We start from the raw sequence: 25,208 nt of genomic DNA, 5'->3' as shown, positions 1-25,208 counted from the left end.
GGTATTCACAGAGTTAATTTGAAATTATGTTAATAAATCATAACCATTGTTATTACTTATTTGTTAACTGTTTTCAAAATTTACATTAACAGAAGTAATATTTAAAATAAAATTGTCAAAATTGTACTTCATTGTTAATGTAGTCGTTAAACGTCTGTGTTAAAATATTTCCTTATTTATATGAAAAAAACATTATATAGCCATATAGGTAGTATTATTTAAACATTGTTAATTAATCAAAAGTTCATATTATATAATATCCATTTATAACTTAGAATATAAATTTAAAACCATAGTACGTGCAGTGCTACTCTACCTATGTTGTGTTAAAATAAATTAAATTATTTATCTAAGTAATCACTGTAGCTTATGAAAAAAACAGTCTGTTGTGGCATTGTTCGTGTACAAAATGTATCTGAACCACTCAGAACACCCTAAAAAAAAAATCCAAAGATGTGCCTGATAGTTATTAATATAGTATAGTGCAGTGGTCGGCAACCGTTTGAAGAAGGTAAAAAGAAAAAAATAACTGTTTAAAACTTTAAAATAATAGAGCATAAAAATTACAGTTTTTAATAATGTAATAATTATAATATAAAAGTATGGAAATTACAACTGCTTTAGGCTTAATTTGATTTTTGCTGTTGGATATTGTTTATTATTTTTTTTAATTTCCACATTAAAATTTCTTATACTAAATTGTGTCGAATTGTAAAGAAAAATTAAATAGTTTTGTGTATAATATATTAGTTTTAGGATTTTCGATAAAATAGTATTCCCAGCTACTACTCACCACTGTACTTGAAAATATAGTATTTGTTATATTTATTCTATTTATTTAGTATTTTGTGTGTAAAAAATGTCTATTCTCCTAAGACAAATTACGCCACTGGACTAAAACAACAACTATACGTTCAACACTGTTCATCTTGTAGTGTTCTCATACAAATCGATGTGCCACACCATTTTTTTTTTAGTCGGCGATTCGAGCGTGTAAAACGCGCGACAAGCGCAAAAATGATGTGACACCTCTATTCGTATGAGAATTTTGAAAAAAATACAACTTGGCTATTTAATATTTATTTTTACACCCAAGATAATGTTCTAATATTTATAAAATACATACATACTAATTTTTATATAATATTGCATATACTAGTTACCTCATCCTTTCATCCTTTTTAGAAACACCCTGTATATATACCTAACTACCTACAGATTAATTTTATATCATTACCCAAGCTTATCCAATTGCTTACCTATATAGAAATTTTACAATAATTTTATAGTGTTTTTGTTTTAACTATAATCATTCAGATGCCAATAAAATGAATTTCAACTGTAAAATATGCGTTACAATTTACAAATTGTAAGTTATTAAAAACCGAGTGGTAAGAACCTATCTCTTAGGTAGGTATTATTTGATGATAATACTAATAAGGAGGATATTTGATAAGGAAATACAAAATTACACTAAAGATTCTATTTAAAAGTAATCCCTATAATAATTTATTAAAAACAATAAATTAAAATAAATAAAGTATAAATAATTAAAAAAAATATACATAATTAATAGGTCAGACTACTATGGTACAAAGTGTATTGTTATACAAACAATAGGAATAAATATAAAGTATAATACTCAGTAAAAAAAAAGTATATATATATGTTATAAAAGATTATCCTAATAATCCTAATAAGAAACCAATGCGGATTTGTATTGTGTACATTTAAATGGTCAATTTCAGAGACGAGATCTTTGTTTTTAATCGGATTGAAATCAAAGGTGAGCTGCTTTAGATATTGGAATATGAAACTGTTAAGATAAGGTATTTTTGAGTGGAAAAACTATTATTTAATTTGTATGATCGCTGGAAACTGGAATTTAAACTTCGTTACAGGCCAAGTAGAGTTGACGACAGTCATCTCCAGATCGTCCACGTCTTCCGGCGTCATAATATACTTCGAAAGGTGCATTACCAGTCCTTTGTAGCAAGAAACTTGTTGCGTATCTATAATTATAAATTATTTATAATACAATTATTATTTCGAAACGATCAAGCTATAAACCAGTAGGTAACTGATTATAACCATTATTACATCACAGTGGCGTATCCAGGAATTTTGTATGGGGGAGGGGGGGCTAAGTAATCAAATACAATACGTATTTTATGTACACTTTTATTTTTTTATTAATCTTTATAAAATTATGTGGTCAACATAGTCAATGGGGGGATATAGCCCCCTTAGCCCCCCCCCCAGGATACGCCGCTGCTACATCAAATACATAAGAACATATACAATATTATGAAAACATACATAATATTTTCGATAAAAATAAAAATTAAGTTATTAACAAATATTATTTTCTTACGTTCCAAGCTGACAATATATGGCACTAGAACTTGATGTTTCACCTGAACATTCTTTGTTAGCTTCGCATACAAACTTCTGAGCGCAAACGTCATTAGCCGTATTCATGGTTTTCATATATCCCTAATTTAACAACAACAAAAATTATTATTATTTCAAAATAAAATATTAATAAATATACAATATATAGGTAATGGGTATAGGTATCAAATGTATAGTTTCTTACTTTGAACATGGATAAGCTGGCTACAGCTGCGTCGGACATAGTGTCCTTTTTGCCCAAAGATCTAGCTGACATAGATCTGTGACTGAATGATGTCTTCAAAGCATCCAAAAGATTGACAACAATATTGATGAACTGTTAACATCACGAATTTATTTGAAATATTATAATCACAAATTAAGTCTTATAAAAACAGTTGCATATAAAATGTTAGTTTGGGTGGTAGCTAAAGCAGTGTGTGGGTTTCTTACCTCTCCAGCTTGTTTGGCCATGGTGGCCACTTGATCGGGATCCCTGCTGCCAAGTACTGTAGATAAGACCGCCGCCAATACACCCTACGTACCGTGCCACCATATACCAATTCATTAAATATTTATAAAAAGAAGAAAAGCATGTTTTGATCCTAAGGACCGGGGACTTGAAGCTTAATATTACTTTATTATGAATATTAATTTAATGTTCACATATTATTATATTTCAATTTTAAATATCAGTGAAAATATTTAAAGTGTGTACCTATAATGTATTTATATATATATATATATAATTTAGGTACACATATAAAATACATACATACATACATACATACACCAATATTATACATAGTGTCTTGATTATTTACATATAGGTAATATCTAAACGTTAACTGTAACATTTTGAAAAAGTAATCTAAAAATAACTACATAGAAAAGATAAGCAGATAAGTATATTTTATCGAATTTCTTCACTAAAAGCCAAAATAATAAAAGTCAATATGTACTATATTATGATGGATTTAAATAAGCAAATATTCATTACTGTTGGTTCAAAAATTTGTAACAGTAAATTATTATTACCTATAACTTAATTTTGAAAATTGAAAGTATTACCAAATGATACCGATTGCATAGTAAAAAAAATTACCAAGCATATTTTTTTAATTCCACTAAAAAATTAAGATAGTAAATTGTAACATTTGATGTATAATGTTCAGATCATTTAAGGAGCCGAATGTTGTTTTGAATAATTTACTTAAAACTATATACATTTAACGACTTACCTAATTATTTATGCATTATACTCAGAAGCTTATAATATTTATACAAAATAGTATTTTAACATTAATATTTAATATAGTGACAGATTATAGAAGGCGTATTTATGTAAAGTTCTCATATATTATATAACCCCCGGTCCAAATTTCATTTATACATTTTTTTTGCGCTTAATAGATGGTTCAAAACTATACGCTAAGACGTATTTAACGTAATATTTTAATTAAACGGTTATAAAATAAACGCAATTAAATATTTTTTAAGATTGAACCATCCATTATAATATAATATATGTATATACATAGTGTTTATTTTAATATTTGTATTACCTGCATTGGCGAAGAGTTATCCACTTTGTCAATTCCGTCTCCCGCTACATTGCCACCGCCCAAAAACGCGGTTAAAATTTTCAGACCTACAGATAACAAATTAGCCCAGGGCGATGTCGGAGCGATAGCCTAAAAACAATAATTTGAAATTTGAAATCGTTTAAATAACTGTACATAATATAATATTATATTCCAGAGTGTCATGAATCCTATCCAATATCCATATTACATAATATCAATCTAGTTTGTATACCTGATCACCGTCCAAAACGTCTGATTTACTTGGTCCTGCGGCCTGGCTTGCTGGATTGAACAGCATTTGCATAATCATTCCCAATACACTGCTCCACGAAAAACCACCTGCCGCGTCTTGCTAAAATGTAAGATATCACTTTTTAATGATTTTATATTCTTTTTTTTTTACAATCATAGGTATGTTTTGTCTTCTAACCGAAATAGAATTAGTTTGTACGTCTTCCAAGTCATTGCGATCTTCTACAACTCCAGTCGACGACACCACTTTTTTGCTGGCATTCGGTTTTTCGACGAATTTTCTTGCATCTTGTTCGGGTTGATACACCGGGTAATTTCCTTGATAGACGGGACGTTGAGGTTCATATTGACTTGGTGTTTGAGAAGAACGATGTTCTTGGGGGTAAGTTAATACGGCAGGCGCCATCAATGTGGTTCCCATCAGGCACAGGAAGGCCCATCCTATAGCCTGTTTGTTGGTCATAATTTGATCTGTGAAAATAATTACATTGTTAGAATAACATTTTTGATACGGTAGTATTATACTACTTTACACTACACATTACTTATAGTTCAGTATAATAATATAATGTATATATTGTACAATAAATATTTAATTTTTTATACAGGTGGATAAACAAAAACACGAAAAGCATCAAAAATGAGAACCAAAATATTACATATTACCTAATATTATATAATACGCTTAACTTTTGTTAGTTAATAATTGTTTTACCATATTATACAGATTTATATTTAAACTATAACTCATAAAGACCAAATTGTAATTTAAATTTTTTTCAGTAGAATGTGTTTATTTTACTATTTGAATGTGGTTTAAATTATATCACATTATCTTGTTCCGTAATATTTATTCGTTTATCATTACAAATTACAATAATAGAACTGTTATCTTTATTTTCGCATGTTGTTATATATTTTTTATATTATAACAATATAATAATAAAGTAATAACACTATAACGATTTTTGCAAACCGGTTTTACAATAATTATCCAATGTATATTATTTGTGCAACTTTCTTCTAGTGTCTATAGTGATATGTCTTGTCTTATTAGTTATTTTAGAGTTCAAAAACCTTGCATTTTACTCGTCAGCGTCAATGACCCTGATCATTGAAATGTATTATTATTAATAACGTATCTTCGTAAGTAATAAATACTGAATTGATACAATAACAAACAATAATGATAACCTATATGATTTGGTGCTTAGTTAGCACCCATACCTTTGCTAACAAATTGTAATTTCTCTTGAAACAATTTTGTATGTGGTTTAGATTAATAATCAATGTGTATACAATTTATTTAATTCATATTTATTGTTTAAAACAATAATTGTTATACGTGCTCCTAACAATTATATATAAATATATAGATAAATATATATAGACATAATAATATAAAGATTAGTATATGCCTATACATATATAAATTATTCCAAATTTTAAATTATCAAAATATACTATAGGTAATAATATGCTTGAAGTAAAATAAGAATACATTAAAGAAGAATATTGAATTGTGTATTATAGTGCATTTAAGAAAATGTAGTTTTAATTAATTTAGTATCATAGATTTAATATTACAGAACTTAATTACAATATATTAAGTATTTAGCATTATATGCATTATGTATGAAGTATAACCAATAACTATCAATAAAAATGTTTTAGTTGTGTAACAAAAATCACTAGTTGATAGTTTGGTACCTATATACAGTAAATAATTATAATGTAATTACTGTAAATAGAATAATGTACCTTGGTACCTAAGTATTTTTATGTAATATAAATACTAAATATTAATTTGATCATATAATATAACAATCATTAATTGGAAATTTGACTGTAATTATTGTATTTAAATTAGTTTAGATGTAAGACGTAGGTATATGTAGGTATATATTTATTTTTTACGAAGAAACACTATAATATTATAGTTGCAGTTAAGTATCTCGTAAATTACATTTCGTGTATTTAGTTTTAGAATAAAATGTATTATTATTTAATGAGTTGATTAAGTTATACCTATAGTATTTATTTAGGTAATAATAACATAGTTAATCAATAATAGGACAAGTCAAATAATTCTTATTCAACCCATAAAAAAAAAATTGTTAACAGCATAGTTATCATGATCGTTATTATGAAATTGTACGATACAATAAACAAATTTTGTACGAATTAATAATGAATATTACGAACTATATTTTACACAATCGGTATAGCCCTGCGGGTAAATGATCGCAATAACGATCCACCAATCACCATTATATGCAATTTTAAACAATAAATACCGCTCGGCCGGCAACCACTTAGGTTAATGGGTGTGTAGGTCAGGACATCACAGGAATTTCGTTTGGCCAATTTCTACCTACTTATCGATTATATTTTAGTGTATACATATAGGTACCTATCAAATTATGTTTACGTGGTTATGTCCCGATCTTCGATAAGAGAAAGAAATACTTTCGTCGCGGTTTTAGCATTAGACCGTGAAACATAGGTATTGATGTAGGTAGGTATATATGATTTTTTTATCGGATAATATTTTAGAGTAGGTATTATATATATTTAATTGTATTGTCTTGTTCTGTCTAGACTCTAGACGCTTAGAAAGTAAACATGATATGTAGGTGATCCTATCTAAAAAGTAAAAACGTGTCAAATCAATTGTTTTAAAAGGAAAAATAGACGTATCTACTTTTTTTATGCTCACACACACTGCATTGGATGAGCTTATATAGTAGCGAAATAATAATAATATAATGTAAAATGTGTGCCATGCATATGTGGATTATAAATACATTTTGATTTCTATGGGTTAATTTTTATGGTAATGGAACGAAATCACTAGCTATTATAATTTATAAGATGTATATTAATGTTGGCATACAATTACGCTGAGCACTCAAGACAATAGATTAGATGTTCACACCGTTCACGTAGTGTAAACAAACATAATTGTAATTAACACAGTTTTTTTTCATTGTACCTATGTTTATAAGTTAAAACTATAATATATTATATATATATATATAGCATTTTTAATTAACCTAATTCAACGGATTACATTTTGATAGTTATTAAAGATTAACAAAAAATTGAAAAAACTAATATTTTTAGAAATGGATGTGTTAGGTAGTTCTATATATATTATGCATGTAATTGTTGTAGTTTAGGAATTACAGTGGCGTAACCAATGGGGGTTTCGGATATATTTTTCCCCTAATAAATGTATTATTTATATACGAAAACTGTAAAATACTTGGTTTAATTTATATCTACCCCCTCCTCCCCTGATTTCATAATCGTGGCTATGCCACTGGGTAATTATGTATTTATAAACGTAAATATATTAATTTTTTCAACTAAATAGGAAGTTATTAACTAGTTGTAAAATAATTAACTTTTTGACGCTATATAGTATTATATAAGATAGAATTGAAAAAAATTAGTGCAATTTAAAAGTAACAATATTTGCGAGTTAGAATTGAAATGAAATATTCAAATTTAGATTGGTATGTTTTTACTATTTTACATGAACACTTTACATTAAAAGAAATATTATAATAACATCTCCAGAACCATTTTTACGACCATTTTACTCCAACTTTTTAATCGTGTATTTCTTATCTACTACAGGGAATTTTTAAACAATGAAACTAAAGTTTGAGATTTAAAAAAAATTGTATTTTTAACAGAATGCGCACTTAAATATTTATATGTATACATAACATTAATTCTGAAAATTAGGTACTAACCTACAAAACGATCAAAATGGATGTTATTAAACCAGTGTTGTGTCGGAGATCTTGGGAATGCAACTGCCGACAAAAAGTGGCCCACGCTTAACCTTGACCACCATCGCCTGTGTCACGCACACGCAACAATAACCAAGTAACCCACATAGTCCGGTCAGTTACTTTCATTTAAATAGTGAATACCTACCATACTTTTTCTTATTTAAAGACTGTCCCGTCATTGTTTTTACTTCCTCGTAATAATAATATACTAATATATATGTATATTTTGTTGACCTAGATTTTGGTACGATTTTCTAATAACCCGTAATTAATATTTCCGATGTAATATATTATGTATATTATATTAACAAGTAAATAGTAATAATATCTATCAAATGTATACATATTTACGATGATAATCTCACTATACCTATTGAGTATTGGACTATATAATATATACAATAGGAACTATTATCATCGCGTTTCACATAGGTATAATATAATATACATGTAGGTACCTAAATACAGTAGAGTTAACATTTATTCAAAGCTGCGTATTTATGCCCGAGCACAACGTCTGCAGGTATTATTCATGATGGCGACTTTGTCGATAGATGTTTTCTTTGTACAAATTTCACTTTGTAATTGGAACCGATATTTATGCCTATGACACATAGTTGTTGGGAGAAAGTTCGGTGAAATCATCTCGTCGACCTCATCGCATAAACCGATGTACACGGCGTCGAGTGAATCATATATAGTATTATTATAGTATATTATACAGTATACACGTAAAATACTACATTTTATATGAGTACATAACTACCTATATGATTATTATAATAATCTACTGCATTTTTCGAACGTTAAGCGTATATAGTTACTATATATCATATTAGTACACCGTTTTATAACTATTTAATTACTTAATGGACCGAATAATACTGGACTAAAGAGATACGCTGACCAGCAGACTGATCGCTTAATATATATTAAGTGGTATATAATAGTAGTAAATTGTTATATATATATAATTAAAATACAGTTATTTTAAATTATTGTCGTGCTATAACGACGAAATTACGATACGGACATTGAGAACACAGATTTTACTATATTTTTTTAAATATAAATGTAAAACTAAAACAAGCAGATTTAAAACAAAATGTCTATACATAAGGTATAAAAGTTTTATTTAGTTTATTTTTAGTATAAATAGATCGCTGATGTAAAAAGTTTCTGATAAAACTATAATACAATTAATATTAAATGTAAGGCGTATAGGTATAACGACGCAACGTGTTATACCTAACTTATAATAACGACGTAAAATAAATACCTACATACTATTATAGTATCGTATTACTTTGTTAGTAAGCTAAATGTCACACATTTTTAGAACATAAAACTAAAATATTATTTATATATAAATAGATAAATATAATATCTACTCGATGTCTTGATAGGTAGGTATCGTAGCAATATAACATCTATATTATACATAATATTTCAATTTATAAACATCCTTTATGAGTTATAGTATTATTAATGTATTGAGTATTTTAAAATAGTAATTCAAAATAATATGATGATTGTTTCAAAGTAAAAGTAAAAGATAAAAAACTGTACTAAATTTACTGCGTTTAAATATTAATATTATTATTGTCCTTACCTGCGTTTAAGTCTCCAAAATATATATTCTTCTTTCTGTTGTCAAAGACAATATTATTATTATACTAAGATAACTATGCTGTAATTTTTAATGTTAAAATATATTAACGTGATTTTAAACAAATGTATAAATTCAGCAATATTGGAACTTCCTTTTCTCGGACGGTTACTGCGATGCGACTGACGGAAGGTAAATGGCCCCTGTATAGACTATAGAGTGCAACCGGTTCTCATTCCGGCAATCCCTCCTTGAACTTGTTCCGGCCTCCGCGGGTGACCCACATTTCACGACCGCCACCACCACCACTACTATTATTTATGCTTACAAACGTATCGTAACGATGGACGTCGTTAATTTTATTTTTGAACAATTTCTTCCGTAACAGTGATTAAGACATGAATAAATAGCAATTTATTATAATATACAAACCACATACAATAATATTACAATTGTATATTATAATATATATACATACGTGTATATATATAGTGTACATATATATATATATAAAATATATTATATAGAAATTATTCATACGAATATTTGGGCATTATATTATTTATATAAGTCAAAATGTTTATGATCGGGTTTTATGGAACCCGCCATCTCCAGTACAACTATTAACATTTTACATATTTTTTCATTTTATTAAGAATATTATAATATAATATGGGTAAAATCTATACCGATTCACGCAGTCTTATTTTATAAAAGTATATTATGTATGATGATAGGGAGATAAACATAAAGGAAGGTGCACGAATAAGAATAGTCACCCATTCATAATACTTAGCTTGGAATTAAAAGGTTAGAGAAAATTAAATCAAAATATCATCACTTTCATTTGAGTCTGTGGCGAAGATTTCCGGGTAGTGACAGTGACGAACCGAAGGTGGGTCATGGGGGGGGGGGGGGGGGGGGGGGTGTTACACTTCCCACTCGGCAATATTTGATTTTCACCTGAATTAAGCCAATTTTTTAAGACGAGGAAAGGAAAATTAAATAAATTGTTTAAATGTTAATATTGTTTTAACTCAATATTTTTGTAATGGGTTATGGAGCGGATTCGCAAAAGCTCATGGAGACTGCGAGAATCGGCAGTCGGCACAAGATAAAAACCTAATGAACGGCTCATAACATAACACGCATACTTATAACGATATACCTAAAAATATTAAATCATACATATAATATACAGTAGAAAATCGATAAACTGTCTTATTTCTTTCATCCGTCATCGCATTTAAGCAATGTGGGTATACGGTCTTAGATCATATATTCATATTCTAGTATAATATGATCTAATAGCATGTGGCGACGGTTGAGGCGGGCAATTATAATACGTTATCGAGTGAGGGTACCTATACATTTTTTTGGAATATCCAAAATACGCGATAATTGCGTTTCAAAGAAACACTCAACAGACAAAGATTACCGATTATATTGTATCGTATAATGTGTGTGTTTGATGTCCGCACAACTGTAGTTGACAGCAGTCTGTTGTACATCTTATTCGGTATTTTAATAACTGTGCTTACTTCGAAAGTTATTTTCCGGTACAAGGCTTAGAAAGTACCACGAGTTGTAAATTGTAATTTTTCATTTAAAACCTACCCTGTTTACTTCAAGGCTTAAAATATCTTATATCTACATAATATGGTTCATTACTTTTACAATATACGAAATAAAGATTAATTAATATAGATATAAAAATATAGATTTTAAAAATATTATACATATCTCGTTTCACTCAAAAACTAATATTTTTATTAAATTGAATGAAATTTTTTAATAATTAGATTAAAACCATTGGTAAATAATTAGGTATCTACCTATATTTTATGCAAATACAATTATTGAGATTATTTTATATTTATATAGGTTATGATAGAAGAGGACGATTCCTATAATGTAGATAATTATACGGAAACAATAATAATAAGTGATGAATTATAATTATTACCTATTTCATATTATGTTTGTTGATGTTATTTCATTCTTGTATAAATTAAAACTAATAAGTTAGATATTTCTAAGTTTCAACTTCAAATTTAATTTAAACATACATTGAAAGTTATAGTTAATAAAGAAATTATAAATGTATAGCATACTGTAACTAAAAATAACTTAATAGTTAACAAAAATTTTGAATTTCGAATTCTAGTCGGCAATTTTGAAGAATACACCCCCTATGATTTTTTTTTTTTTTGAGATCGTCCCTGGGTAGTGAAAGGGTAAACTGAATATGTACCTACCTAATGCATTTATGAGTAGATTTCGGTAGTTTCTAGTCTATAGGCTACGTTTAGAAAAAAACTTTGTAAAATAGTGTACATTGTTACATCCTTGGATACGAAAGGCAGGGAGGATTGTTTGTGCAGCTTTATCTAGCTTTATATTCAAGTATTATCACATAATATGACATATTATATAATATATAGGTAGTAGGTAGTGACTATAACATAATTTTCAAAAAAATTATCCACTAAATAATTTACAGTAATAAAAGGGAGTGTACTCATTTTAGAAATAGAAGTCAAGACACTCCTTAAGTAGTACTTACAAATAGATTCATGAATTTGAAAATGTGATCCTTGAGTATATTTAAAAATTCTAAAAATCAGAATTTGAATAAATTCATTATTAACGGAAAAAATAAAGATGAGCACGCTTGGTGATTCACGCTGTGTATATATACTTATATAATTTATAAAATAAATAATGAATAAGTATTTTTAACAAATAAGTAAACAAGTATAACACATTTTAAAATTATATATACCTATTACAGTTCTTGTTTATTATTAAACAAAAATAAAATGATTTAATAACTTAATAAATTGCCAAGAAGTCTACATATTTTATTAAAATAATTTTTTTTCTTAATAAGTATATAAGTAATAACTGTATATACTAAATCATTTATTTAGTCACAGTTTTTTTTACCTATATAATTGTTTTCATTTTTATAATTATTAAAGTAATGTTTTTCATAAAAATTGTTACAGATCATGTATTCTTCGTAATTTTATTGCAACAGCTGAATAGCGTTTTTAAAATGTATAGGTAGGTATTAGGTGAGTACAAGGTACTAACATTTTTTACCTACATACTATTATATTTTATGAATCAAGTCATTATATGTATAGGTACAGTTGTGGTCGTGGAATACCGTAACTAATATAGTCAAGTTATACGTTTTAAATTTTATTTCTGTAATATAGAAAAATAACTGGAATAGTATTGAGGACGCGATATTTTTTCATGCATTTTAATATTCATCTAAATCTGGCTATAACACGCTTATTTAATGTACCTAACAATTAAAAGCGTTAAAATGCAGTAAGTGGCATTGCAGCAATACCCGGTAAACAATAACAATAGATACAATGAACTGAATAAATAATTGTAAATTAAAGATTTGAAAGTGGATAAATTTCAAGATGAGATCATCACGAATAAAATGAAATAAATATCTAACTCAATCATTATTGAAAATCGTATGAAGCCACTTTTTAATAGGTAGGTATATAGTACCTGTCTGACTGTCAACATTACTAACTACACTTATTAATTATTTTATTTTAAGTTATAAGTTATAACTACCTATTAAACTAAATGTAGTAATATGCGAATAAATGTATGAATTCAAAACGCATATTTTAGGTAGACTATGATGGGCTATGGACAATTTATACCAAATTACCATATTGGTATATATTATTATTGTATTATATTTACATTACTATTATAGCTAGGCACACATGCGTTATATTTATATATAAGTAGGTGGATATAGTTTTCATAGTGCATATGCCTATTATTATATACCGGTAAATTAGATCGTTTTAAAAATAAAATAACAATCATTTCGCGAAATCATAATAATTATTTATACAATAATATTATACATATTATTATATAACATTTGCATAATCGCCATTAGATTTTTCATACAATTGTTTTTGTTTCGTTAGGTACTAGTGAGGTACCTATGGCAGGATGTCCCACGTATGATGAAACACCATCGCCAAAGTCAATCGGTGGAAAATTAGCGTAGGTAATACACGAATAACAAACATCAAACACATAAGATATTTTCCCTGTCAACTTCCTCATGACTCCAAACTCAACTAAAATGTGTAAGACTTAGTGTTATGTATGTAACAAATGTTACAAACTAAAATAGTTTCTCTTTTTACTGTAAATTATTAAAAAATATTTGAAAACAATGACTGCAAGTAAAAGCGTAACATATGGGTAGTATATTTGTTTCATAATAGTAAACATAAATTCCATTGTATATGCTCACATAATTAATAAATAATTTGAATAATTTGACAAAATAAACATTAAGTTAATCAAGTTATGCAATCAACACATTTCATTTAAACAATAATAACTACGATACAACTTGGAACACATTTTCTAAAAATTAAATTAAATTACATTTTGGATAAGTATAATAATGTATAATTTGAAACTGTCCGATACATAATATATGGAGAGATCATATTTTTAAAGATAATTTCAAAATTAACTTCGCACGTAAAAATATTGTTTTTTTTTTCCTTTACGTACGATATACCTATAATTAATGCGAAATATAATTGTGTTAGTCGTATTAAACACCATAGCGTTACGGTATGGACAAGACAGAAACACTGCAATTTCACAAGTCTTGAAAGAGAACCATTATACCAAATGCGTAGTAATAAGTAGTACCTATAAAAAATATAATAATAATATAATCTTCAGACGATTTATCAAGTCCCGTTTTCGTGTAAAATTTCCGTCACTTTAAACAATATATCAATTGACGATAACGGATAAATAACTATCGTATACACTATAAACAAGTGTTATGTGCACATAGTATATACCTAATAGTAATGGGAGGTATATTTTATCATAGTGTTTATCAATAAGGTTATAGTAAATTACGAGCGTATAAGCCAAATATTATGCGTAAGCATCAGAGACTTATATATAGTAGAGTATCCCACAAAATTGTTCTTAATATTTAAATTAAAAATAATAAACACATCCGGGATCATCATCGCTATACCGAGCCCAGGTGAACGTAGCGAGTCAAATAATGATGGGAACCGTAGTCGCGTGGACCCGATTTTTGTGGATAGTTTTGAGTTTTAAATTAATACTAAGTTAATTAAAAATGGTATGTTTAATTTCATTTTTCAGTTAATCGTCTACATTACCTACTTTCCGGATGACTTGAATAATTTAGTGTAACATTTCAAAGTCACCAGTAAAACCAAAATAAATAACAACATTCAAGGCTGCTATATACATTTAAACAGAATAATTATTTTAGCGAAACAGCTAGTCCATTGTATCATAAACGTTAAACATTTAAATAATTTAAAAAATGGAAAATAGAGAAACAGAAGTTTGTCAAAAAGTAAACTGTACAAAAATATGTACATAGGTACGTAAGTACGTAACAATATAAAATATATTGTGATTAAAAATTTAAAAATGTTGTGTTTCGTTTTGACAGTCAAAAGTTGAAAGATCATGAGATAGGTCGTCAATTTTGGGAAATATTTCAATTGTTATCGACTGATTCATGTTATATAAAATTATCACCATGCAGTACATAATATACTGTCTGTATATAAGTGTATATATATATATATCTATATATCATTAAAAGTTTTAATTTGATCAAACATTAATATATTAGGTATTTAGGTATGTAAATAAAATAATAAATATATATTTTAATATAAGCAGATAATATTTTGTATTGTGTAATATAAACTGCAGCCATGAATCATAAATGTTTGCACTGATCTGCATATTTTGGAAAAGAGGCGATAGCGGATATGATATGATGGTTACCAAATATTATACAAATCACTTTGTTGGGTGGGCTTTATATTGAGACGGAACTTAATACTTATTATATGGAAGGCATACATGATTCATTCAAATCGAAAGCGATTATTATAGCATATTAAAGATGATTCAGAAATTCAGAATGGAGCAATTATGTAGTCGTAAATTGTATGTACCTACACAATTATACTGTTACATACTAATTTTCAGGAAATATAATAAATTATAATCATCCGGTATCATTAACCCAGCTAGAAAAATTCAGGTGCTTAAATATATTATTCAATTTAAATCTCAAGAATAGATTAGATACTTGTCTATAAAATCAAAATTGTATTTAAACTTAAATAATATACATTCAAAATACATTTATATTTGTTTTTACTTTTTTGTCAATACTTCACAACAATAGGTACGATAAACTTTCCAACAATTTAAGTTATAACATTTTATTTTAATTTGTAATTTTATTAGTCTTAAGTTTCAATTTCTTGACGATGTACTTATAATAAGCACATATTATAAAAAACATTTATATAATCTGTTTAATAAAGACATGTGCGATGCTTCAACGAACTATGAAAGCATTTTAACTGCACCCTCTAAACGGAAAAAAACTTCGTTGTAGGTACGTATTTCTTGCTATGAATCTTAAATGCAATTCGTTTTAATCAGGAAATTAAGTTTTATGAAATATTTTAATACGTTTCTACTCCTATTTCATACAATAATTGTATATGAAGGGGTAGTGCCTATGATAATGTGCTATTACAGCTTCAAATATTCCAAAATACCATTATTAGAGTTGCTTGTAAAAAAAGTGGAGTTATCCAACAAAAAAATTATATGAATTATGAAGAATTCAATGTGCTTAATATAAATAATCTTTATATAAAAACTTGTACCATTCACCTAAAAAAACATAGTCTGTTATATCCTTTAAATCACAATGTTAACACTAGATATGCAGCAAATAACTATTCACCTAAACTTCCTAAAAAAACGGAATGTCGTAAAATTTATGATTTCACTGGGACACAGTCACACAGATACCTACATAATTTAACGCCCAAAGAAGTGGCTACTATACCCCTTCCAATATTTAAAAATACATAACCCATTGGTTTCTTCATGAATACGTAGCAACATAATTAAAAATCATGATTAAAAAATTTACATTGTACATTTATATTTTTATTCAATTTGTTTTTTTTTTTTTTTTGCTGTTTTATTTTATAATTTGAATTGTTTATTGTATATTTTAATTGATGATAAGAAGAAAAAAAACATGTTTAAAAATGTATAATGTTATATATATATAATATGTTAAATGTATAATAATAATAATAAGATACCAGGCCTCCACAAGAGTTTAAACTCAGTGAGGTCTATAGCAATATATTGTTTGATATTAATTTAAATACAAAAATATATATATAATATAACTACACAATAATAGTTAGTTATATATTGTATTATTCTAAGCTTTTAACTTATCCACAATACATTTAAATGTATTTATATTTTCATATTACATAATATTATAACATTTAGGTGTACTGTAACATACCTATGTTAGGTATTTTATTAAGAAATATTTAGTAGGTACTATAATAGGCGGGTTATCTGAAATCAAAATTACCATATTATATAGTAACGTATTGTCAGTATATTATAGTTACTTACTATAGTTACCACATAGACATAAACTGTATTAATCATTATTATTAATAATATAATAATTTTCTTTTGAAGATGACGAATATTTTATTAGCCGATGGCCGGTTCCTAGGCTGGTGCATACCCACTATATTTTGTTTCGTGGAACTAGGGAAAGCGATCATAATGACTTTCTTCAGTATAGACCGGTGTAGATGGATAATAATAATAATAATAATGAATGGTTAACTTTTTTTATTTTTATTTTTTTATGACAAATCAGAAATACCTATGTGGGAAACCTGTACAAACCCGTACGGCGCGAGTTTAGCTTTCTTACGTCGTAATTATCCATGTGCATTGTGCACCCATGCTACATTTAAAAAATGGAATTTATACAAATAAAGTATTTTGAAAATTCGGAAAAAAAATTATTTTATAGGTGTTTCCTTACCTATACATAGATTAAAAAGTATAATTATTCATTAATTCGTGTGTTTACCTAACGATATATAAATGTGTGACTTGTAAGAACATAATAAGCATATTATGGCATATATATAATAATTTTTTTATTATAATGCTTTTAACATTATCTATTTTATTGACACTATCACTGTAGGTGAAACAAAGTGTGATTCATATACAGGGCCGTATTACCCAATAGGCACTATAGGCACTGTGCCTAGGGCCTACGAACATTTTAGGGCCTACGAAAATGAAATTTTTGGTTACGATTTTTCTGTAATATTTTTTTTTAAAGTTAATTAACTATTTGTAGATGTTAGCACAACAAATAAAATATTTTTTATAATATTTCTCGTATATTTATATTTAATGTTCGTTATCATAATTCGTAATAATCACTTAATGAAATCAGATTGGATAAACCATAAACCGATAAAATGCATACGGTATACGGGAAAACGACTGTGTATGATGAATGAAACGACGATTTCTGTTTAGAATATTTTTGGAAATAATACAAAAATAATATCATTTACGTAATATAAATAATATTTATCGACCGCGGACTCACCCACACACACACACACACGCGTGGACATTATATGCGGGACTTGTTCGGTCGGTATCGCCATTCGCCGTATCGAAACGATAAGACAACATTTAATTATTCTTAAGTAATCCTTGTCAATATTGTTATTTGTTCGTAGCAGTCCGCAGTTCCGTACTATAAATTATAATATCATTATTCATTAATATCGTTTATTGTCAATTGTAAATCCAGTATAGTGAACTTTAAACGGAACAATCTCTGAACAGGTACTTTAAAATTTTAATCTATATCTTACGTTAGATAATATATTAAAATAACATCGTATTTAAAATTATATCATATACTGATATACTCTTATAAATGTTTATGTATACATTATTAGAGTAGAACTAGTAGAAGTAATATTGAAATGTCTGGTGATGGGTACAAAAGGATGCACGAAAGTGGTTCTACTAAAAGAAAAAAGAAAGAAAAACGAGATTTATACATCAGTCAACAAATGGGGTCCATGAGCAAATTCATAATAACACAAAATCGTTCTAATGCAGGTACAAGTACAAACCAAATTGAGATTTCAAATAAAAATCAACTAATAAATATTATGACAGATGAATCTAAAATTGAAGGTAATTTATTAGGTTCATCTCCTAAGAAAACTGAACCAAATTTGACAACTCCCTTAAACGAAACTACAAGTGTTATAACTGAATCTATACCAGATAAAGTTAAATCCAATCTGACCGACCTTAGTAATTTAAAATTTAGTAACGATCCTGCACATTGGGAAATTAACGCTGATCTGATTTCTTATTTTTCTGAAAATATTCCTATTCAAAATGTGGATGCAGATTTAACTGTATCTGCTAGACAATTTGGTAAAAAAATGAGATATTTCAGAAAGGAATATTTTTCACGAGCATTAGGAAATGGTGAGTGTGTAAATCGAGACTGGCTGATATATTCGCCATCCACTGGATCAGTGTATTGCTATGTGTGTAAAATTTTTCGTCATTTGCAAAGTAGTGATAAATTAACACTTGTGCATCAATTCGAAAGTGGTTTTGATGATTGGAAAAATATTAATGTTAGAATGGAAACTCACGAACAATCTAATGACCATTTTAACTCGATAAAAAAAATGGTAGACCTTCAAAAATGTAAAAAAATAGATGTGGAATTAATAAATCAGTATAATAAAGAAAAAATGTATTGGATTCAAGTTTTAAGACGAGTTATAGCAGTAATTAAGTTCTTATCGTCTAGAGGATTAGCTTTTAGAGGAGATTCGGAAGTATTTGGCTGTCCAAAAAATGGTAACTATTTAGGTTGCCTTGAACTTCTTTCTAATTTTGATCCTTTTCTTGAAGAGCATATAAAAAAGTTCGGAAATCCTGGCAAAGGAAATATATCATATATGTCATCTACGATTTGCAACGAATTTATAGACATTCTTGCTACTACTCTAAATTTAAAAATTGTTTCTGAAATAAAAGAATCAATATATTTCGGTATTAGTATTGATTCGACGCCCGACATAGCGCACATCGATCAGTTAACGATCATTATTCGTTACACCACCATTGGTCAAGGAAAAGTCGTAGAGAGATTTCTTGGCTTTGTTCCTATTGAACAGCATGATGGTAAATATCTTTTTAATGTATTGACTAAATTGCTTAACGATAACAATATTGACATATCAAATTGCCGTTCTCAGTCTTACGACAATGCGAGTAATATGAGTGGAATATACTCAGGAGTTCAAGCTCTTTTTCGTGAAGTAAATAAATTGGCCGAGTGGGTTCCCTGTGCTGCACATAGTTTAAACTTGGTAGGATCTGTTACTGTTGAATGTTGTACTGAAGCCATTAAATTTTTTAGTGTGGTTCAGTCAATTTATACGTTTTTGGCAGCATCACCTCAAAGATGGTCTATAATGTTAAAAAATATGAAGGAGTCTGTTTTTGTAGTTAAAAGTCTGTCTGAAACAAGATGGTCCGCGCGTAGTGATGCAACGAAGGCATTATCACTTAATTATGAAGAAATCCGTCAGGCTTTGATTGATATTTCATTATCAGAAAGACAACCTCCTAATGCTGTTAATGAAGCTAAGTCACTTGTTAAAAAACTCAATCGTCTTGAAACTGTTCTAATGTCTAATATTTGGAATGACATTTTACAACAAATTAATATTGTAAACAAATCGTTACAAACACCCGGTATTGAGATATGTACTGTCGTTAACCTCTATAACAGTCTTATATTATGTTTTAAAAAAATGAGAAGCGCCGAAGAATTTGATTTATTTGAAGAAAAAGCAAAAAAAAGAGTTTCTGGTTTGTCTGATTATTCTGAAATGGAATCTAGAAAACGTAAACATAAAGTCTCGATAAATGATGGCAATGCAATTGATGCTGTTGATCAAATGAGTGCTAGAGATAAATTCAAAACTCAAACATTTTATGTAATAATTGATAAATTGATTGTTGAAATGGAAAAACGAAAAAAAGCTTATTTAAAATTAGACGAAAGATTTAATTTTTTAACTAACGAGAGTTTAAAAGATGAAGAAATAAAAATAAAGGCAAATAATTTAGTTGAAGCCTATAAAACCGATTTAGAATCTTCATTTGTTAATGAGTTTTTGATTTTTAAGAGCTTTCGAGAAACTGGGATGTCTGTTAATGAAATGCTAATTAAACAAATAAATACCAAAATGGTAACAAGTTTTCCAAATGTAAACATTGCTTTTAGGATATATTTATCAATTTTTGGGACTTCGTGCGAAGGTGAAAGATCATTTTCAATTTTAAAGAGGGTTAAGAACTGGCAGCGGTCAACTATTGGACAAGATAAATTATGATCATTATCGGTACTTGCAATTGAACACGAATTACTCCAAGACATCGATACCGAAAAAGTTATAGAATCATTTGCAAACAAAAAATATCGTAAAAAACATTTGTAACAATAAATTTATATTAAGACATATTCTACATAATACTGTTATTTTTAAATTGTTACAATAAATTATCTTGTTTTATATTTAAATACAAAGAACAAAATGAAAAATGGTATAAAATAAGTTGTTTTGTATGGTTCCTGCAGTTTAATTTTAAATAATATATTTTGAGTAATGTAAAATGTATTTTTAGATGTGTTAAAATTGTCATTAGATAAAGTTATGATTATAAAGTTAATAATTGATTTTCAGGTTGTAAATATTTTTGATTTTAAAGACTTAAAACACTGCGAAAAACACTACCTCTCCCAAAAATTAGGTTTCTTAATCATTTAAATACTGAACACTACAGAACCGTATATTAGCACATGATGGGTAATAAAGAACTGTGCCTAGGGCCTACGATAGTGTTAATCCGGGTCTGTTCATATATATAACTACGAAATCATTAAACCCAAAATTACCATAAAATATGTAAAATATGTATTATAACATTATACCATTATATGTACTAAAGACGTAATACTTTCGAAAACACAAATAACAGGCCAGGGTATACAATCAATTTGTACATGACGTATATTTCACCTATATGTGAAATTCCAATTTTCAATCCTCTCAATGTATAACAGAGATATACATTATACGCGTTTACTATAATATTATTATACTTTCATATTCCAGAAGGAGTGTGAGTCAACGTTATTATAAATATTCCGAAGTCATTGTTCAAAAGTCGTGTGATTGACGGATGATCAACTTAGAATGATTAAGGTACCTATGTCTTATATAACTGGATTTGCCAATTGGTCAATAGCAATCTATCAAAACATCCGGTACTACAAGTCGACAACGTTATGAAAGAATTTTCATGCATCAAATAATAATACTAGTCTTGGTTAGACCATTGATATATTTTGTACCATTTAAGTTTTTGCCACACTCTGTATAGGTAGTTATAAATTAGTTTTTATTTTAAAGTTACGAGTAAATACATTTCTTTGCAAAATATTTCAGTCCTGCAAAATTACCAAAGCATAATATTGGCATAGACCTTGTAACATTTTAGGTATCTATTGAAACCTTGAGTATAAAATATATAGCTGTAGGTATAGTGTATATAATATATATATGTACTGCATATCATGTGAATATAATATATAGTATAATCATCTGCATTCTTTATAAAACTTAACCTCCCTGTGTACATTGCAATTAATACAGTTAGATTTTTCTATACTAATGCGTAAGGTGGGTTTACAGTAGTAGCAGGTAGGTAATATTAATTTAAATAATTTGTTTATGCTACAGTAATGTATTTTTGTTATGCTCTATTGCTTTAATATACATATATATATACATAATACATTAATACTTGTCTGGCCCGTTGTGGGTGTAGGAACATCATAATTATTCTGACACCACAAACCTGAATATATAGGTATTTTATTTGTATAAGATATTTGTATATTTCTAAAGTCACTTGATGTGATTTAAACACAGATTTCTATATACTAACTAGATAAGGTACTCCTATATAATTTACATTGCTATCAAGTGAAGCTCAGCTGTGGACTGCCGCCTTTTCTTGGGGGGGGGGGGGGGGGGGGGGGCAAAACATTTCATTCATTACACAAAATGTATTAGGAACAACATCGTTTTTAGTTGTAATTAATGTACAGTAATCAATACAATGTAAAATGACTTAAATAAAATATATAAAATGGACTTAATATTGGATCTAGTATTTATTATATTTGGCCATAAATGGGCCATTTTTACAAATTATTAATATTAATGACTAACATTTTCATACCACCCTTTAATCATTGTGACATTTTATCCTTAGAACACAAAGTTAAATAAATCAAAAACTACTCGTCCGGATTTTCATTCAGATACGTCAACATTTTCAGAAAAAATAACCACTGTATAATTTACAGTGGAAAACTGAAGTTAGTATATCCGTAGGTAGTACAACAAATATCAAGAATTTGAAAATATGGTCTTAAAGTATATTTAAAAATTCCAAAAATCCAAAAATCCGATTTTGAGTAACTGCATTATTGAAGAAAAATAGGGGGTGAGCATACTTGGTGAATCATCCTGTATAATATATCTAATAAATGCGTATAGTAAGAGCACGACGAATCATCTTAATAATAATTAATACAAATTATACGTAAATCGATTGGCGTTTCTAAACAAAATTTTTAAACATCTGATCTGTAGACTATAGGTACGTTATTATTATTACCTGACTATTAAATATTTTAATTTTGAATGCGTCGACCGTCATAATAATATAGACATATTTTAATCCTCCGTGTTCGGCAGTGCCGTATCCAGGGGGTGGGCTTTTGGGCTTAAGCCCCCCCCGAAATCTCAGAAATATTTTTTTAGTAATGCGTTATGCGTAATGGGTTCATATCACAGAACAATATCATATTATCGTTCATGTCATAGTAATAATGTTGACGACCTTTTAGTATATTATGGTTGTGGTGACGCGGTAGTCTTATCACCACGTCTTACTCACTCCGCTCGCGTTACCGCGCTATACGCGCCCCATGATAATATATTGATAACAATAATCTTATTCGTGATATCACAAATTGTTTTATAATATAATCTGTGGTGATACGTGGTGATACCATCATAAAATAATGCAATACTCCAATATACCTACTATCATTAATTATCAACATCAATTTGTGGCTTTTTGCTTTTTAGTTTTTACTTTATATTATATTTAGTGAAGTGTGTCAGTTTTATTAGTTTATAAAATGAATGAAAACGAAAATGAACCTAAGAGAAAAAAAACCAAAACATTGTATTCATACTTTAGTTCAAATGTAACTACTTCTGCAAATATTTGCATCAATGAACAGGTGAGTTAGGTACTTAAATATACAGTAATACAGTATATTTAATATTAAATTCATACATATATTTATAAACTCATGAATTGTATTATGTATCTACCTATAATATAAATTTTTATGTTGAATTTGTTTTTTAATACCAACAGTCAGTACATAATATGTTAAAATCATGTTATGTAAGTTACCTAGTTAAAAACATGTGAAAACCTAAAATTATTATTAAATAATAAATTAATAATAATTCAGGTATTGTAAAAAAGTTTGTTTAATACTGTTATTATCAAATATATTATTTGTGCTTTGTAATACTCAAAAACATCGAGAAAATTATGCCATACTCAATAATGACCATGTCTCTTACTACAGACAATCATTATATTATCCATATTTAGATGATATTTTAGCATCATTTAATGAACGTTTTAAAATGAACTCTAATATTTTTATTTCTTTATCTTCTTTATTACCAAGCAAAATTGGTAATTTATCATTTAGTGATATACAGCCAGCTATTGATTTTTATGAAGAAGATTTAAGATCTAATAACCAAAACATTCACATGGACTTATTAAAAAATGAATTTGAATTTTGGAAGCAAAAATGGTCTAATGAAGAAAATAATTTACCAAAAAATGCATTAGACACATTATCAAAATGCCCCGAAGATTTATTCCCACATATAAATATTTTATTAAAACTTCTTGCTATTTTGCCTGTATCAACGGCATCGGTTGAAAGAAGTTTTTCTTCTTTAAAAAGAATCAAGACCTATTTAAGAAACTCTACCGGTGAGGCAAGATTAAACGGATTAGCTCTTATGAATATCCACAGAGACATACAAATTGACACAGATGCTATTTTAAATATGTTTGCGTCTAAAAAGGAAAGGCGTTTAGATTTTAAATTGTGACAATTTAATAATGAATGCATAATACATTAAAAACTATGTGTATATATTATATGTTTTAAATTTTTTCCTATAAAGTTAAGTATGTTAAAGCCCCCCCCGAAAACAAATCCTGGGTACGGCACTGGTGTTCGGGATATGCGATGCTTACATTATAATATTATACGCCGCCTTTTTATAGCAGTGGATTTTTTTTATTTATATAATATATATATATATTTTTTGTATTATATATTATACTATATCAACCTAGATATGATGGTGTTGT

At 27.7% G+C, this 25,208-nt stretch overlaps 3 protein-coding genes across 4 annotated transcripts; 2 read left to right on the top strand and 1 right to left on the bottom strand.

Annotated features, from left to right (window-relative positions):
• Positions 1-1,480: 1,480 nt before the first annotated feature.
• On the bottom strand, positions 1,481-9,858 carry LOC132953527 (uncharacterized). Of its 2 annotated transcripts, XM_061025913.1 has the most exons (8): positions 9,651-9,858; positions 4,411-4,703; positions 4,213-4,332; positions 3,960-4,088; positions 2,848-2,931; positions 2,600-2,731; positions 2,375-2,496; positions 1,481-2,012 (listed from the first exon to the last, which is right to left on the bottom strand). In XM_061025913.1, the coding sequence occupies exons 2-8, from the start codon at positions 4,693-4,695 to the stop codon at positions 1,886-1,888; spliced, it is 999 nt and encodes a 332-aa protein (XP_060881896.1). In that variant the 5' UTR covers positions 4,696-4,703; positions 9,651-9,858; the 3' UTR covers positions 1,481-1,885. The 2 variants fall into 2 exon arrangements, with proteins under 2 accessions (XP_060881896.1, XP_060881897.1); XM_061025914.1 differs by lacking the exon at positions 2,848-2,931 and having other exon boundaries at positions 9,651-9,857.
• Positions 9,859-17,826: 7,968 nt separating this feature from the next.
• LOC132953521 (zinc finger MYM-type protein 1-like) lies at positions 17,827-21,049 on the top strand. The gene is made up of 3 exons (XM_061025908.1): positions 17,827-18,455; positions 18,572-20,650; positions 20,843-21,049. Exons 2-3 carry the CDS (start codon positions 18,599-18,601, stop codon positions 21,047-21,049), a joined length of 2,259 nt encoding a protein of 752 aa, XP_060881891.1. The 5' UTR covers positions 17,827-18,455; positions 18,572-18,598.
• A 3,308-nt stretch (positions 21,050-24,357) lies between these two features.
• On the top strand, positions 24,358-24,992 carry LOC132953520 (52 kDa repressor of the inhibitor of the protein kinase-like). Its single transcript, XM_061025907.1, has one exon. The coding sequence runs from the start codon at positions 24,461-24,463 to the stop codon at positions 24,941-24,943; it is 483 nt and encodes a 160-aa protein (XP_060881890.1). The 5' UTR covers positions 24,358-24,460; the 3' UTR covers positions 24,944-24,992.
• The last annotated feature ends 216 nt before the right edge of the window (positions 24,993-25,208 follow it).

The sequence above is a fragment of the Metopolophium dirhodum genome, unplaced genomic scaffold (assembly GCF_019925205.1).
Source record: "Metopolophium dirhodum isolate CAU unplaced genomic scaffold, ASM1992520v1 scaffold6, whole genome shotgun sequence".
Classification (NCBI taxonomy): domain Eukaryota; kingdom Metazoa; phylum Arthropoda; class Insecta; order Hemiptera; family Aphididae; genus Metopolophium; species Metopolophium dirhodum.
This window is presented reverse-complemented; position numbering and strand designations above follow the sequence as displayed.

Excerpts from the sequence above, each read along its gene's own strand:
- LOC132953520 (XM_061025907.1), top strand. The coding sequence starts at position 24,461 with ATGAACTCTAATATTTTTATTTCTTTATCTTCTTTATTACCAAGCAAA.
- LOC132953527 (XM_061025913.1), bottom strand. The coding sequence starts at position 4,695 with ATGACCAACAAACAGGCTATAGGATGGGCCTTCCTGTGCCTGATGGGA. Across the intron at positions 4,089-4,212 it reads ACGTTTTGGACGGTGATCAG|GCTATCGCTCCGACATCGCC; the intron begins GTATACAAACTA and ends TATTGTTTTTAG. Across the intron at positions 2,732-2,847 it reads TGGCCAAACAAGCTGGAGAG|TTCATCAATATTGTTGTCAA; the intron begins GTAAGAAACCCA and ends TGATGTTAACAG.
- LOC132953521 (XM_061025908.1), top strand. The coding sequence starts at position 18,599 with ATGTCTGGTGATGGGTACAAAAGGATGCACGAAAGTGGTTCTACTAAA. Across the intron at positions 20,651-20,842 it reads TCAAAACTCAAACATTTTAT|AGCTTTCGAGAAACTGGGAT; the intron begins GTAATAATTGAT and ends TTGATTTTTAAG.